Genomic DNA, 16392 nt, shown 5'->3' with positions numbered 1-16392 from the left:
TGAACAGGAAAGCCTTGTGGCCAAGAGCACAGGTGCTAGAGTTCAAAGCCTGTCGCTGCCACTTCCTATTTGTGCAAACTTGGGCAAGTTCATTATCTTCCTTATCTTCTCAGAACCTCATTATTCCCATACCTAAAACAGGAATGAGATAAAGACCTAGCTCTGCGGTTAGGGGATGATAAAAAGATTTAAGAAGCTAGCCCAGATTAGAGTTAGTGCTCAGCAAATACTGATTGTTATGCTTCATTTTAACCTCTAAGGAGGCAGATGTAGTAGAGGAATGAAGCCCACCTGAAAATTAAAATCACTTGGTTAGAGGTTGCTTTTCAATCACGTTCAGCTACACTGCATACAGACAATGAGGTGCCTAGGAAACAGCCAGTCCCGCAGGTGGTCCTGCAAAGTTGACAATGAGAGGAAAGTATTTATCTACTTGGTTTGTTATCTTTATGGGTTGTCTCCCTGACACAGGATCAAAACAGGGTGGGGGGACTTGTATGGGGACTATAAGGAAGATGAAAATGCATACACTGTGCAAAAATGAAAAATGATGTAAAAAATATATAAAATTAAAAATAATTTTAAAAATTTAATAAAAAATAGACTTCCATTTAAAAAAAAAATTGAGCTCGAAAGTCTCAGCAACAATCCTTGCTCACTTTCATGTACACCTCACCCTGTTGTGTATACTTAGCTGTTTACACAAACATTTCTCCATCCTTCAACTATGAGCTCCATAATCATCTACCTTCATTGATTTTTTATAATGTCTAGTTTATGCAGAAAATGTTTTGAAACAATAGCCATTATTATTATTATTATTTGCCTTTAATGGTGCCCAATAGTAGGGACAGAAACAGGGATCTTGGCTGAGAATTTAAGAAAATGAGGAAAGGGGATTCTTTTTTCTAATTAAGCTACAGCAGATATTGGCAAACTTTTTATTCACAGACCAAATAGTAAACATTTTAGCCTTTGTGTGCTATAAGATCTCTGTCCCAGCTACTCAGCTCCATATTAGTAGCATGAAAGCTGCCACAGACAATATGTAAATGAATGAGCATGGTTACCTTCCATAACATATTATTTTTTGAATACTGAAATTTGGATTTTATATCATTTTCCATGCATTATGAAATAATATCCTTTTGATTTTCTTTCAACCATTTAAAAATGTAATAACCATTCTTAGCTCCCTAAAACTTTTTCTAGGAAAGGCTAATAAAACAGTAGATGGATAGCAAAGGATGAAATCCTTGGTTTTGCATTTCAAAGTGTAAATCTGCTATAACACAGAAGACTTGGAAGACCATGTGAGTAAATATTACCAAGTTTACCAATCACCACCCCTCTTCCCTCCACCAAACACTAAGCAAGAGAAAGGAGCAGAGAAAGGAGGAATCTGAGCAGAAAAAGGAGGAATCGCAGGTGATTAGAAGGAGGAACCAAAAGAGTTTAGACAGTGATGCATCACTGCTGGGTGTGGATATTAAAGAACTCTCTGAATAGCCTGGAGATTGTACTTTCCATCCATCTGAGGCTGCTCCCAGAATCTTAACTGTAACTTTAAGAAAAGAGGTACTGCAAACTGATAGAGATTAAGTTTTCATGCTCTCACTTTCAGAATTGAAGCTACTAATAGAAATTAACTGCAATAAAAAAATAAAGTGACATTTCTTGCATTTGAGATCATGTACTCTCCACTATACCCTCAATTGGGCCTACCTCTCTGTGTTCATTTTAGCTATGGAAAACACTACATTGAGGTATCAGCCTGGTTTGTAAAGCCCTGAGAAGTCACCTGGCTTGCCTCATGGTAGAAACAACTCTGCTAACAGTTAAGTAAAATTCTTCTTTCCATTCTGGAATTCTGGCTACACTTTAGGGCCTTTCTCTTTTGCAAAGGGACTTATCTGTAAAGCATAAAGACACGAGGCATATTGGAGAATGACAACTCCCTTCTGAGAAAAGCTAATATGAAGCAGAGTGCATTTGAAAGTCAAACTTCTAGCATAACTAAAATCTCTCTTGGACCCTAGAACACCCCCAAAATCACCAATCATATCACACAGCATAACTATGGATCATGGGTAGAGGCATGGCTTATGGAAATTATGAATGGTACCTTTCAGGGAACATGACATCCTCAAAACAGGTATTTCATGAATTTTACATTTGCAATGTATTGCAAGCTTTAAAAATTTATGGTTAGATTGGGTTTTAACAGAAGATCCCTTTTTGAGATTAATATCTTGTTTTTTTTTAATCTTTGTGGTTTCAACTTTCTCTTTCATGAATGGTAATTGCACTGCTAGACATATTTTAAGTTTATTTGTCAATTGTGCTTCAATTTTTCAATAAGCCCACTTACTACAACATCGGGAAGGTGCTGTGTAAATGTGTTGGTTTCTCTCTCCCATCTGAACCAGTTTGTTTGGGGCTTGTTTTTCATTACATTTTATAGTCAGTTAGTGACCCCGAAAATGATTTTTAAGTTTATACCTCAGCTATTTTCTTGCTTATCTTCCACTGGGTTTTAAATGTTTTGTTTTCACATATGTGACATATACACAAATATAATTCTATACATTGGCATTATAGAATCTGCATAAATTTGCATAAAGACCAATTTGATAACATAAGTAATTTTGTTATAAACGTCATCATTAGCAGGTGAAATTATTTTATCATTCAGGGCAATTATTGATCTAAATATCCAACTGCAGAGAAAAAGAAAGATGGGAAAGGAGAGACTGGACTCAAATAATTGCTATTAGATCTCCTGCTTCTCCCATACCATTAAGAATATATTACAATTCAAACTTTCTTGAGATTTAAAGCTTGAGAGTGTTGTCAAACACAAAGCAATATGCATTTCACTTTTAAAGTTAAAAATCATTTTAATTATTGATGTTCATGTTTTATGCAAAATACCCTATTCCTTTTCATTGTCTCAAGATCTAGAAGAATGCCTGGAACTTAATAGTTACTCCAGACATTTCTGCTAAATGGAGCAACTGTTTGTATCATTTCATAATGGTTATTCATCCATTTTAGGTGAAAGAATTTGACACAAATTTTATACACATGCAACAATCAGAATTCCACTTGGAGCCAAACACTAAGTATGTATTTCAAGTGAGATGTCAAGAAACAGGTAAAAGCTACTGGCAGTCCTGGAGTTCATCCTTTTATCATAAAACTCCCGAAATAGGTGAGTGCATTTATATATTTGACCTCTGTCTCTCTTCTAAATATATGTATTTTTTCTCTTTGACTTCTGCAAAAACTGACAAAACTATTCTAGGGCAGGTGGTAATATTTTGCTTTGAGTTTATTAAGGCTGACTATAATTTTTGTACCTGTTCTCAAACATCCTGGGCATAATACCATCTGTGGTATTTGTTTAATACCCAGCTCCCAAAGGGTCTGAGTCTGGGCCTGAGGTAGCAGGAATGGGGGGATACTCAAAAATCAACTTTTCTTACAACAACACTGAGATATTGTGAGACATAATAATTTAAATCCTTGCTCAGAAAAACATTGAGTTACATTAAATTCTTTAGTCCACTCTGATTAATTATATTCCAGGAGAGACATAAATTATATCATGTCAATAAACATTGACTATATACTATATGCAAAGCAATCAGAAAGAGTTATAACACTCAAACAAAGGATTATATTCTCCTTTCAATAAGATATAGCTGACCTAATTTAGACAGTTCCCTCTTAATATTATTAGTTTATATTCATTCACATATGTAATTCAATAAAATGTTAGTCAAATAAAAGTCAAATGTAAGTAAATAATAAAATGCATCTATTATAATTGTCTTAATAGTCCATACTGACCCTGTAATCCTGAAATTGCCTACTGTAGGATAGCTTATGTAATAGATTTAGATTTTTCCCTTCAGAGCTGAAGTATTTAATTATAAACACAGTATTGTTAAATTATCTTTGTTATAATATATCATACTGCAGTTGTGTTTTATGTTTTCAAAACACTTTGACCTACATTATAAATATTGATGACACTAAATACTAGAGCTTAGTGGTAAAACTCTCCAAAAAGTTCCTTTGGCGCCCCCTAATGCCTAAATCTTAGAAAGCACATTATTAAGAGACTAACAATACCTGCAATACCTAGTATCAGTTCTTAAAGTTTTAAATTTAAAGTATTTTCTCTTAAGTTGATATTGTTAAAAATTCTTAGGAATTTAGATGCCATTTTATAATAGTTAGGATTTGGTTAATAGGATTTAGTTAATAACCCAATTACTTTTATTTATTTATTTATTTGTTTGTTTGTTTGTTTATTTTTTGTGGGACCCTCGCCGGCGGCCGGGGAACGAACCGGCACTGCAGAGGCTGCGGGCAGCCTCGCAGCCCAGCGCTCAACCGCTGCGCCGCCAGGAGTGGTCCACCCAATTACTTTTAAATGAAATCTCGAATTGTCTAGAAAGAGTTGTTATTCAAATTGATGTTAGCTATTCAAATTCAAATTGATAGCTAACATTTATTTCTGACTTACAAAGTACTGCTATGCATAAGTTTGTTTGATAATTACATCAACTATATTTGATAATGTAATAGGCACCACCTTACAAGGAAACTGACACATTGCTGGTGGGTAACAGCGCCAGAACTCGAACACAATTTTCTTACTACCAGCCCTCAGCAAATTGATCAATTTTTTTCTTTAACCTATTATATCAAAGAGGAAGAGCTTACCAAAGTATTTTACAAGTATAGGTTCACAATAGTTCTCCTTTAAAAGTAAATTTTTAGGTATCAGGTAATAGGGAAAAGGAACATCACAATTTCCTTACAAGTCTAAATTTAGTTTTTGCTTCCTAAGGAAAATTATCATTCAATAGGCAAAAATATCCTTAGGGCCTCCCCTGGTGGCGCAGGCGGTTGAGCGCAGCACTGTGAAGCTGTTCACAGCCTCTGCAGCTCCGGTCGGATCCCGGCGGGCGGGCGAGGGTCCCCCACGGCACTGCAGACCTTTCCTGCCGCCCGCTGCTCCCCTCAGCAGTGTATTTCGGTCCTTCTGCCTGTTCTGCTCCCCACTCTGTCTCTGGTGAATCCTCTCACCCTCCCGCGCATCTGGGCTGTACCCCGGTTCTTGTATAAATAAATAAATATATATTTTTAAAAAGTCCCTAAGAACTTGTATAGATGCAAGTTTAAGATGTTAAGTGAGAGGAACAACAAACTGTTCTCTTGGTGCAAATTCTTTTGTAAGACACCTTAAATGAAAAACACTGAAAGTGTTTTAGGGAAAGTGGTAATAAATCTTTTTGAAAATAAACCTCTTCTTTATCTGTTTGTAAAAGGCAAGTTTACTGTAAAATACAATCTATAAATAACTGCTGTCTACATTTTAATGAATTTAATACTAGGATTTCTCTAATACACCTTTTTATCAATGATCGGTACTATGATTTCATACTCTGAGTTTAAAAGCTTATCGAATGTCTGCACAGCATTCCAGTTTATAGATATATTATAGTTTATTTAATCATTTTTTCTATTTAAATAATATCTAGTTTATTCTATTTTTTCCATTATCAATAAACTTCTTGGAATAGCCTTGTATATAAACTCGCCTCCTGTCTCTGGGTCTTATTGGGTCAAGAGATAAACACATTTTAAGATGCCTGATACAAGTTGCCAAATTGCTTTTTAGTAAATGTTTAAAATCAATTGCTTTTTAAAAAGATACCATGAAAAGACATTCATTAAATATTAATTAACTAATTAATTTATTTTTTTTATTTATGCATACAAGCACTGGGGTGTAGGCCAGAGGTGTAGGGGTTGAGAGGATTTACCAGAGACGGAGTGGGCAGCAAAACAGGCAGATCCACTGAAATACACTGCTGAGGGGAGCAGGAGACAGGAGAGGTCGGCTGTGCCATGTGGGCCATCTCCCTGGCGGGGATAGAACTCATGCCTCAGTGGCTGGCGATAGCTTGGTAGCGCTGAGACTTAAAGCCCTTTGCCACCAGGGAGGCCCTGAAATATTAATTTAGCCTCTGCCATGCACCAGGCACCTATTAGTGTCTTTAGTAGTTGCAGAACATCAATAAGCAAGAGAAAAAGATCCCTTAATTCTAGAGAAGACAGTCAATAAAAAAGCATAATAAGAAAGCAAATGACATGACATTTTAAAGATATAAGTAAAAGCAGTAAGAATCAAACCTTACAACTGAAGTTTGAATTGTTTTACAATTGAAAAATAAAAAGACAATTTCTGTAATACTTTCATTAACAAACTTGTCTGATAATAGGACATTTTAGCCAGCCATACTTCCCCAGTAATTAAAGGCTTATTTACTTATGAAGAAACACTGCCCAGGCAATAATTCTCTTTCAATGCAGGAATTTCTTATTTTCTTTGATAAAATTTTTAAGTGTATATCACTGAATTGAGTTATCTCAAAACACTGTTTTCAAAATTCTGTCCAGATGGCGGGCGCAGGGCATATCATGAAGTAGGTGTGCCTCATCCCTCAGGCCTCCAGCATCCTTCTGTATCACATTCTCTCTAGATAGGGCCTGTCCCTGACCGTTAAAACCCTGAGCTCCCAAAGAAACCAACTAGCTCATTCATTGTAAGGGTTAAATGATCTATAAGACTTCCTCTTTTTTCCTTCTTTAAAATATCTAGACATTAGTGGAAAACAAAACCTTATATCAAAAAAGAAAGGGGGAAGAATCAAACTATCAGGCACTAGTAAACACAGAAGAGTTTTTCTGACTTAGAGGTTTATATTTTTCTATCCTGGTACATTAGTAAGAAATAAATTAAGTGACTGAATGCAGAGTGACTTGAGAATAAATAATAGTAGCTAACATTTAATGGATGCTAACTATGTGTTGAACACCATGATAAGTGTTTCACATATAAATTATCTTTCATTTATCATTGTAGCCTTATAAAATGAGTGTAATTATTATTACAGTTGTGCAGATCAAGACAGTGTTGCTCGGGGAGATTAAGCAGTTTTATGAAATGTTATGAAGACAGTAAAGCTAAGTAGAGCTAGGGCAATACGCATGCTGGGATTCCAGCACTCGTACTGGCTCTGTTAGTCTTCTTCCTAATAGATTTAGGAGAGATCCATATCATTCCCCCCAACCTTGCTCCCCAGTCACGTAACCAAATCCTCCTCTACACATTAGCTAATAATAAAACTAATAGAGTTAGTTATGCCAATAGAGTTTCATTTTTAGTGTAAAGTTTGTTATAAAAATGTAAACACATACTTACCTGCCAGGAGAGATACCATGATCAAGAAAATGCAAACACACAAGAAAAGAGGGAACCATGAGATATTGTCTACTCTGGCATAAAGACAAGCTGTGGAAGAAGATTTGGGTTAAAGTATTGAAGATGAAACCATAGAACTCCAGGAATATGGGGATACAATAGAGTAGTCGAGGATGAGGATAAAGCATAGGTAGAAAATATAGACTTGCTAAGACAAGACCACTCACTGCAGGGCAATTCATGATGTGTTTTTCCAGCCAGTCCTGGTCCAGTAAAGCATCTAGAAAGCAGTGCTTCTCAGAGTGGTGTCTGTGGACCACCTGCATTACAAATGTTTGGATACTAGTTTAAAATGCAAGTTCCTAACCTCTAGCCAAGTGATATTCTGCAATAGAGTATAATAATCACTGCTCTAGAGATTAGGCATACCCTCTAGGAAGGACAAGTGTCATGAAGAACAGCATAAGGTGTGGCAGGGAATGTGGATAAAAAAGGAGATCACATTCCCTGCCAAACCTTATGCTGTTCTTCATGACACTTGCCCTTCCTAGAGCGTATGTCTAATCTCTAGAGCAGTGATTATTATACTCTATTGCAGAATATCACTTAGCTAGAGGCTAGGAATTTGCATGCTCAGAGAAATAAGTCAGAAAGAAAAAGAAATAGACCGGATGGGCTCACTCATAGCAGGAATTTAGAAAACCTAAATAAGGGACCAGGAAAAAGATTAATTAATACAAAGTAAATATCAAAATCAACAAGCAACTATAAACTAGAGACAAAACACTATGGGGGGGGTCAGGGAGAGGAAGGATTAGGGTCAAAATAAGGGGGGACGCAATTGTACGGGGAATTTAACCAAAATGAAAATGCATACATTGTGCAAAAATGAAAAATGATATAAGAATTATATAAAATAAAATATTAAAAAAAAAAGAAGGAGATCTGACTGTTCAAGCCACTGGTTTAGTAATAGTGAGTTTGGGGGTCAGAAAAGAATGACTACGTGAGAATCATGTCTCTGCTTCCTCATTTTCCTGCTCACCACCTCCTAAGTCACAAACCATCACAACCCACTTCAGCATCCCAGGAAGCACAAGATAAGGGTCTTTGCTTCAGTGACGCATCATGTGCCACATTACCCCCTCTGCCTCAACTCTGCCCTGTCTCTAGATGTGATGTTTCAGCTTACTTAGCTTTAAGAACCAGGAAGGCCTACTTATGGTAGAGCTTCTGGACTACCAACCTAGAAAGCTGCTGCAGAAATTTCTAGGGTCCTTAAGTTGTACAGAAGAGACCCAAAGGGGAAAATATAATTTGTCAGTATAGAAAACCAACACAAAAAATGTGAAAAGTCAAATTTCTAAATTCACTACTACTGACGTAAACACTGAAAACATTACCTCTACGCAACAGGGTTTTTCAATTCTGTACACACAGATTCCTTTGTAAAGAAGAAAAGGCATATAATCTATAATCCTTTTAATAACAAGTCAGCAGTCTGAGGGAAGGGCAGTCACATTTCATAATAACTAATTAGATTGCTTGAATTGCTACTTGCAGTAGAAAAGTTTCCCAGAGAAAACATACTGTTTTTTTGACAATTCTCCAGAGGAAGGCAAGTATGAGCAAGATATTAAACCACATTGTATTTTGTTCTCACAAAACATTATTGGTTGTTGCATTACCAATGACTCCATAAATATTCTCATTAAATTTTCAGGACTTTTAGTGACTTCTTTTTAAAGAAACAAACAAATGTTATGTCAATTAACCTAAGAATAGATGATATTAAATATATCACAAACTAGAATTTCAAAAATTCCATTATTTGTGATTAGAGAATTTGGATACATTCACTTTGAGATAGATTATAAATTTTTAGATTATAAATTCATGTTTACTAAACTGGGTTCAATAGACATGCAGTACTAATCATATAGAATCTTCATTTGAATTTTCTTATTCTTCTTCAAGTCCTGTTTATAATAAACTACCAGAGTTCCATAGAATAAAAAATAACGCAAGAGTTTCACAATATCTCTGAGGTTTGAAATTCACTAATAAAACATTAAGATTATGCTTTTCCAAGAGGAAGTAATAATCTCCTATGTTAGTTACCTACTGCTCTCATAACAGGTTAATACAAATTGTCACCTTCCAGTTCTGAAGGTAAAAAACCCAAAATCAGTATCATTGGGCCAGCATCAAGGTGTTAGTAGGACAACATTGCTTCTGGAGTTTTCATTGCCTTCTCCAGGTTCCAGAAGCTGTGTGCATTTCTTGGTTCATGGTCCCATCTTCCATCTTACAACAGAAACTTAGCATCTTCTAATCTGTAACTCTATCTGTGACTCTGACTGCCCTGCCTTCTTTTTTGTAAGGATCCTTGTGATTTCATTGACCCGACCTCTGAAATCTAGGATAATTTCCCCATCTCAAATGCCTGCCTACCTCTTACCTATTTTAGATACCCACAAAGAATTATGTCTTCGTGCTGGGTAAAAATGGCAAATGTCCACTAGACTATTCAGACTCAGGAATAGGTACAATTTTGAAGAATCTTAAACATCTGAGTAAAATTCAGAAGTGGCTCGTTCCTGAATGTGGAATTTTGCTATACTTTGACATCAAACCCTCACCTCTCTGTGGCCCGTGTCACCTGGGAAAACTACCTTGCAGCTGCTGTTTTTGCCTTTTCCTCCTCTTTTCTTTCTCTTTAACAATATGATTATTGTTCTTATAGTTTGTACCTTCTTCTCCCACTATGTACTAAGCACTTCCAACCTATAAATATGACTGCAATCCCTTGCCTGTGTCTCAGCATATCCTCCTATCCCTAATATTACAAGGATGACACTGTATCCACGAAATGATTCATTGTTTGACTTGTTTTTCAAGGTGTGGTAATGAGTTTGTTCTGACATATTATTTTCTCTGCACTGGGTTTCTGGTGCCTATTTGATATGCCTAACCATTGTCATTTGCTTTGCCAACTGACATGGATTTGTATCAAATTTTTATCCTTAACTCAATTATCTTGAATTCCAACCATAGAGCTAAACTGGCCTGGAGAGATAGCTCTTAGAAGATGTGAAAGAGTTGATATTATATCATTAGATGAAGGAGATTAGAAAGAAACCAAAAGGATATCCTTTTGTGATTTATTGAACCAACCTCTAAAATCTAGGATAATTTCCCCATCTCAAATACCTGCCTACCTTTGGATACCCACAAAGAATTGTCTTCGTGCTGGGTAAAAATGGCAAATGTCCACTAGACTATTCAGACTCAGGAACAGGTACAATTTTGAAGAATCTTAAGCCTCTGAGTAAAATTTGGAAGTGGCCCATTCCTGCCTAAGTGGCCCATTCCTCTTAAGAAAAGAGCTCCAATAATTTGAAAAAATATACCTCGTTTAGGGCCTTCCCCGTGGCACAGCGGTTGAGCGCTAGGTTGCGAAGCTGCCCGCAGCCTCTGCAGTGCTGGTTCAATCCCTGGCTGCCCGGCGAGGGTCCCACATGGCGTGTAGAACTCTCCTGACACCCACTGCTCCCCTCAGCAGTGTACTTCATCACTCTGCCTGCTCTACTCTCCGCTCTGGCTCTGGTGAATTCTCTCACCCTCCCGCGCCCCTGACTGTACCCAGTGCTTGTATAAATAAATAAATAAATAAATCTTTAAAAAAAAAACACCTCTTTTAATATAAATCTTTTTTTAATTAAATTTGTTAGTCATACAATGTACAATGATATTTGTCCAAGGGTAAATTATAGTGCTAGGAAGATGCAAATAATCTAAAAGTCCAATAATAACAGTAACTAATGCTTATTAAGCTTTTCATTTGTGTAAGGCAAGGTACTAAGTGCTTGATATAAACTATATCATCAGACTTCAGGAGGGAAGTACTGTTATTATCCAATTTTGCAAATGAAGAAACTGAGACACAAAAAGATTAAGCAACTTGATGAGGATCATGCAACACCAAATGGTGGAACCAGGACTTGAACTGAGTTTCATCTGATCCAGTGCTGTTGTTTGAAACCACTAAGCTAAGCAGTTTCTCAACAGGGGTGAATGAATAAGCACAGTACAAATATGATGAAATGTTAAATTGCCGTTAGTATAATTTTAAATAATTTGTAATAAAATGAGGAAATGTTCATGATATAATGTTGAATTTTAAAAAAGAAAATAGTAGTAAAGGGCATGATTGCCACTGGGTTCAGAGATCACAAAATACTGTTAACATATAGAAATAATTGTTTCTGGTTTATGAACAAATACAAAGTTATATTTTCTTCTCCATACTATCTATACTTTTCAACCTCCCTACAATTAGTATTTATTGATTGTATAATCTAGGAAAATAGTTGTTTTCAGGAGAAAACAACTCTGCTGGGAGATTCTAAGAATCAGTACTTAATGGATTATTTGACAGTCCAGTGGTAGCCCATTGAGGCAAAATTTGGAGCCCTGTGAGGTCACACAGATTTAGCACACTGTGTGGTCAGCCTCCAGGGTAAAAATGACTAAGTATCAAAGAGGAAGCAGTAGCTTGCAGGGCTGACTGAGCTGCACCCTCCACCCCAAGTCATCCTGCTGTGACAAGGAGGTTATTAATGTATAGGGCCAGTGACAGCAAAACTGTATTTCAGAATTGGATGGGAATTATTATCTTTTGACCTCAATCTAAGTGACTTTGGGCAAGTCATTTATCCTTTTACACCTTTGTTTCCTCATCCATAAAATGAAGATAATAGTCTAGTATGTTACTGGGAAAGTAGATAGTATAGTCTGCCCTTCATATCTGCTGGGTGACATCCAAGGATTCAAATCAACGGTGGATCGAAAATATTGTTACATATTTATGCTAGCATGGTTGTGTTTGTACTGAATATGCACATACTTTTTTTGCCTTGTCATTATTTCCTAAACAGTTTAGTATAACAGCTATTCACATTTACATTGTATTAGGTATTATAAGAAATCTAAAGATGATTTAGAGTATATGGGAGGATGTACATAGGTTATATGCAAATACCATGACATTTCATATAAGGGACTTGAGCCTCTATAGATTTTGGTATCCACTGAAATCCTGAAACCAATCCTGAAACCCAGATACCGAGGGACAAATATACTAAATAACAAAACACACTTTGTCCCATGTTAGACATAGAAGGAAGGATTGAAGAGATTGATTTGGCATCATCCCTAGAAACAGATGGAATACATTATTGCTAAAACCATGTCCTTTGGAACAGATTTGATTAAATCAGGCTGGTATTTGGTGGGCCAAGGAATGTAGTTATGTTATGCTTGTAGTTTTGTCCAAGAATAAGAAACTACATTTTTTGCTTGAAACCTCTTTAAATTCCCCATGAATACACTGTCTTCTGTAAGACTAACTTGAAAGTCCTTTTAAACTCATGCTTTCTATTATAGTTGCTGCTTTTATAATGAAAATAGTTAAGTATGACTTTGAAGGAAGTGACCTAGCCACTTGGTGGCAGTATGCCATGAAAAATATCATCTATAAGGCTTCATTTCAGTCCTATGCCTAAAAATATTGTCATTGGTTTCATTTCTTCTCTGACAATCTTGCTTATAAATTGTCTATCCTCAGATATCTGATTCTTTGTAAAATTACCCTCTGATAAATAGCGTCTCTTTTAAATGTCTTTTATCTAATTCAAATCCATGAAACATGTTGATTTGAAATTGTAATAACAAAAGATGCTAAAGGAAGATTGTGTTTATTCTCTATTTGGGCTAATAAAGCTATTGTCAGATATAAAAATTATTTTTACTTGATACAAATTAGTAGCAGAAGTTTTATTGCTAAATAATCCCCTGCAGTCTATATCACACAATTAACCTGTATTAAAAGCCAATAATTTAAAAAAAAAGCCAATAATTTAAAATGATGAAAGCAAAAGCAAAAATAGCCCATGATTTTGCAAATTGAAAATTGTTATATGTATATGTATCTTCTCATATGCATATTTACACTTATATTTACATTTAGAATATACACTTAAATATTCTTTAATGTATACCTTTCTTCTTAAAATTTCAATGTAGATACAGACCCTGCTTGGGATTCCTGAGAATGAATAAAAATCTAAAAAATACTAATTTAGATGTATTTATAAACCTTGCTACTTGGCATTAGAGTATAGCCTTGCTCCCTCAGAGTCTGCTGGAACCATATACTTGGGAACAAAAGAGAACAAGTGAAGCATTGCGAAGCCCCCCAAAATTCTGATTTGTTACAAGTCACATTTTCCTCTTGCTGCAGAGAAGCCAGAATAAAAACACAAGAAAGAGCTTTTGGTTTTACTGAGGTACTCATCTTCTAAAATCCCCTATCCATTGTTCTTAGAAACCTACCTTTCAATTGAGCCTTTACCTACACCCAGGTCAACTTTTTTCAAAAATTTCCAAAGACCCAAAGAGGAACCTTTTCATTGGAACCATGTAATGCTTTTCTCAAAGAGAGTCACCTGGGTCACATAGCTTGTCTTACACATCTGTGATGTCTCTGTGGCAGTTAAGGATGCCTCAAAATTGTGATTCTTCTCTTTTCCCCAGAGTAATTATTTAAGAAAGGAATTTGAACACTAAAATTCAGAATGATTGAATAAATAGGGCTTAAGGCACTCTCAGGGATCCAGAGTTTAGAGCCATTTTCAGGAATGTCTTCTGTCAGCTGGGAGAATAGTGTCCTTGAAGTCACCTCTGGCAATTTTAATCATCAGGAGGGAGGAGATGAGAAAGACAGCTCCAGGACTCTTTTGAGTTCAAACTGAAAGTGAGTTTGCTGCCAAGGCAGCTTACCACACCCTGGTCAGAAGCTTTCATTAGCAGTGTCCTGACTAGCCTTGATGACTAGACAGGGCTGGTCAGGATCCTTGCCAGGGGGAAAGGAGAAGAGGGAAGTCATTAATGGCTCTCTACCCCTGTGTTACAACCTCAAAGTGTCTGCTAATCAAAATCGGGTTTCTTATATGGAGCCAAAAGAGGGTGAACACTATCTCATAGATTTTGCAAAGGCAAAAGTGATACATTTTACAGGTTCTTAAGGAAACCTACAATTTACTGCATCATCTATTGGGGAGAATCAAGTAAACAGTTATTGTGGATTTTTCTGGCCAGTGAAAGAAATAAACCTACTTGTTAGATGTTGTTGCCTAGAAGTCTCGTGAAATGAAAGGTCGAGGTTTTATAAACTGGAGAGTTTTTAATGTCCCTTCGCTGTTTCCTCCTTTGAGATTTACTCAATTAAATTAAAACAAGAAAAGATATGTTAGGCAATAATACAGTATTGCAAATTTGATAAATTGCTAAAGGATGGGAAGCAGACTTACTATGGTGATCATTCTGCATTGTGTATAAATGCCAAATCACTATGTGAATGCCTGAAACTAATAAAATATATGTCAATTACCCCTCAATTAAAAAAATACTACTATATTCCTTGGGAAATGTATATCTACACACATACATATATATGTATGTATATATAACATACTTCTAACACATTATTAGGTTTAATTGAATTTGGAAGTTTTTGTTGTCTAAGAGATTTCCGTCCTTTGAGAATTAAGTACAGCTCACATTTAAAGCTATTTGGTCTTAGAATTTGTTTTAGAGGGCCTCCCCGGTGGCGCAGCGGTTGAGCGCTGGGTTGCGAAGCTGCCCGCAGCCTCTGCAGTGCCGGTTCGATCCCTGGCTGCTCCCCGGCCACCAGAGGAGGGTCCCACATGGCGCGCAGACCTCTCCTGCCTCCCGCTGCTCCCCTCAGCAGTGTACTTGGGTCCTTCTGCCTGCTCTGCTCCCCGCTCTGGCTCTGGTGAATTCTCTCACCCTCCCGTGCTTCTGACTGTACCCAGTGCTTGTATAAACAAAAAACAAACAAACAAATAAATAAATAAATAAATAAAACATGCCTCTATAAAAAAAAAAAGGTTAAAAAAAAGAATTTGTTTTAGAGGGAGATATATTTGATTGCATTTTAATTTCTTTCCTGATAATTATCTTATTCAAGTATTTTATTTAATCCTATAACAAAATTGTTATATATATAAACATACATACATACATACATACATCATACACATGGCTCCAGAAATTCAGTGATTTCACCTAAGATTTAAAATTTGTAGACATTCTGTTATTCATGATATATTTTTAGCACACTTTGATCCCTAAATTGCATAAGGTTATCTGTGGATATTATAAAGCTACTTTTTTTTAAAAGAGTTATTTGTTTATGCATATAGAACTGGGGTACAGGCCAGAGGTGAGAGGGGGATGAGAGAACTCACCAGAGACAGAGTGAGGAACAGAACAGGCAGATCAACTGAAACACACTGCTGAGGGGAGCAGGAGGCAAGACAGGAAAGGTCTGCTGTGCCATGTGGGTAGCTCCCTGGCTGGAGATCAAACTTGTGCTGCAGTGACTGCGGATAGCCTCATAGGTTGCATTTTTTTTTTTAATAGAGGCATGTTTTATTTATTTATTTATTTGTTTTGTTTTGTTTGTTTATACATGCACTGGGTACAGTCAGAAGCGCGGGAGGGTGAGAGAATTCACCAGAGTCAGAGCTGGGAGCAGAGCAGGCAGAAGGACCGAAGTACACTGCTGAGAGGAGCAGCGGGCGGCAGGAGAGGTCTGCACGCCATGTGGGACCCTCCTCCGGTGGCCGGGGAGCAGCCGGGGATGAACCGGGGCTGCAGAAGCAGCAGGCAGCTTCGCAACCCAGCGCTCAACCGCTGCGCTACCGGGGAGGCCCATAGGCTGCATCTTAACCCCTTGCACCACCATGGAGGACCTAAAGCTACTTTTTAAATTGATCTCTAAATTTTATGATTTTGATTTTATAGAATTTGAAATTTATTTCCAAATATTCAGTAAAGGGAAAGATACACAAACTTGAAGGTGTTTGCTTTTATGTCATCTTTTTTTTTTTTTTAAGATTTATGTATTTATACAAGAACCAGGTTACAGGCCAGATGTGCGGGAGGGTGAGAGGATTCACCAGAGACAGAGTGGGGAACAGAACAGGCAGACTGACAAAACACACTGCTGAGGGGAGCAG

The 16392-nt window shown here is 36.7% G+C and overlaps 1 protein-coding gene across 1 annotated transcript in view; it reads left to right on the top strand.

The window, feature by feature from the left end:
• IL23R (interleukin 23 receptor) overlaps positions 1–16392 on the top strand; it is a gene marked incomplete at both ends in the record, with an annotated part of 55545 nt that overhangs the window by 30863 nt on the left and 8290 nt on the right. Inside the window, one exon of the mRNA XM_084242774.1 lies at positions 3058–3214. Coding sequence (XP_084098900.1) covers positions 3058–3214 — 157 coding nt within the window. The remainder of the gene's footprint in view (positions 1–3057; positions 3215–16392) is intronic.

This window comes from Talpa europaea (genome assembly GCF_964194135.1).
Source record: "Talpa europaea genome assembly, chromosome: 9".
Lineage (NCBI taxonomy): Eukaryota > Metazoa > Chordata > Mammalia > Eulipotyphla > Talpidae > Talpa > Talpa europaea.
The sequence above is the reverse complement of the archived record's forward strand: the minus strand, read 5'-3'. Positions and strand labels throughout refer to the sequence as shown.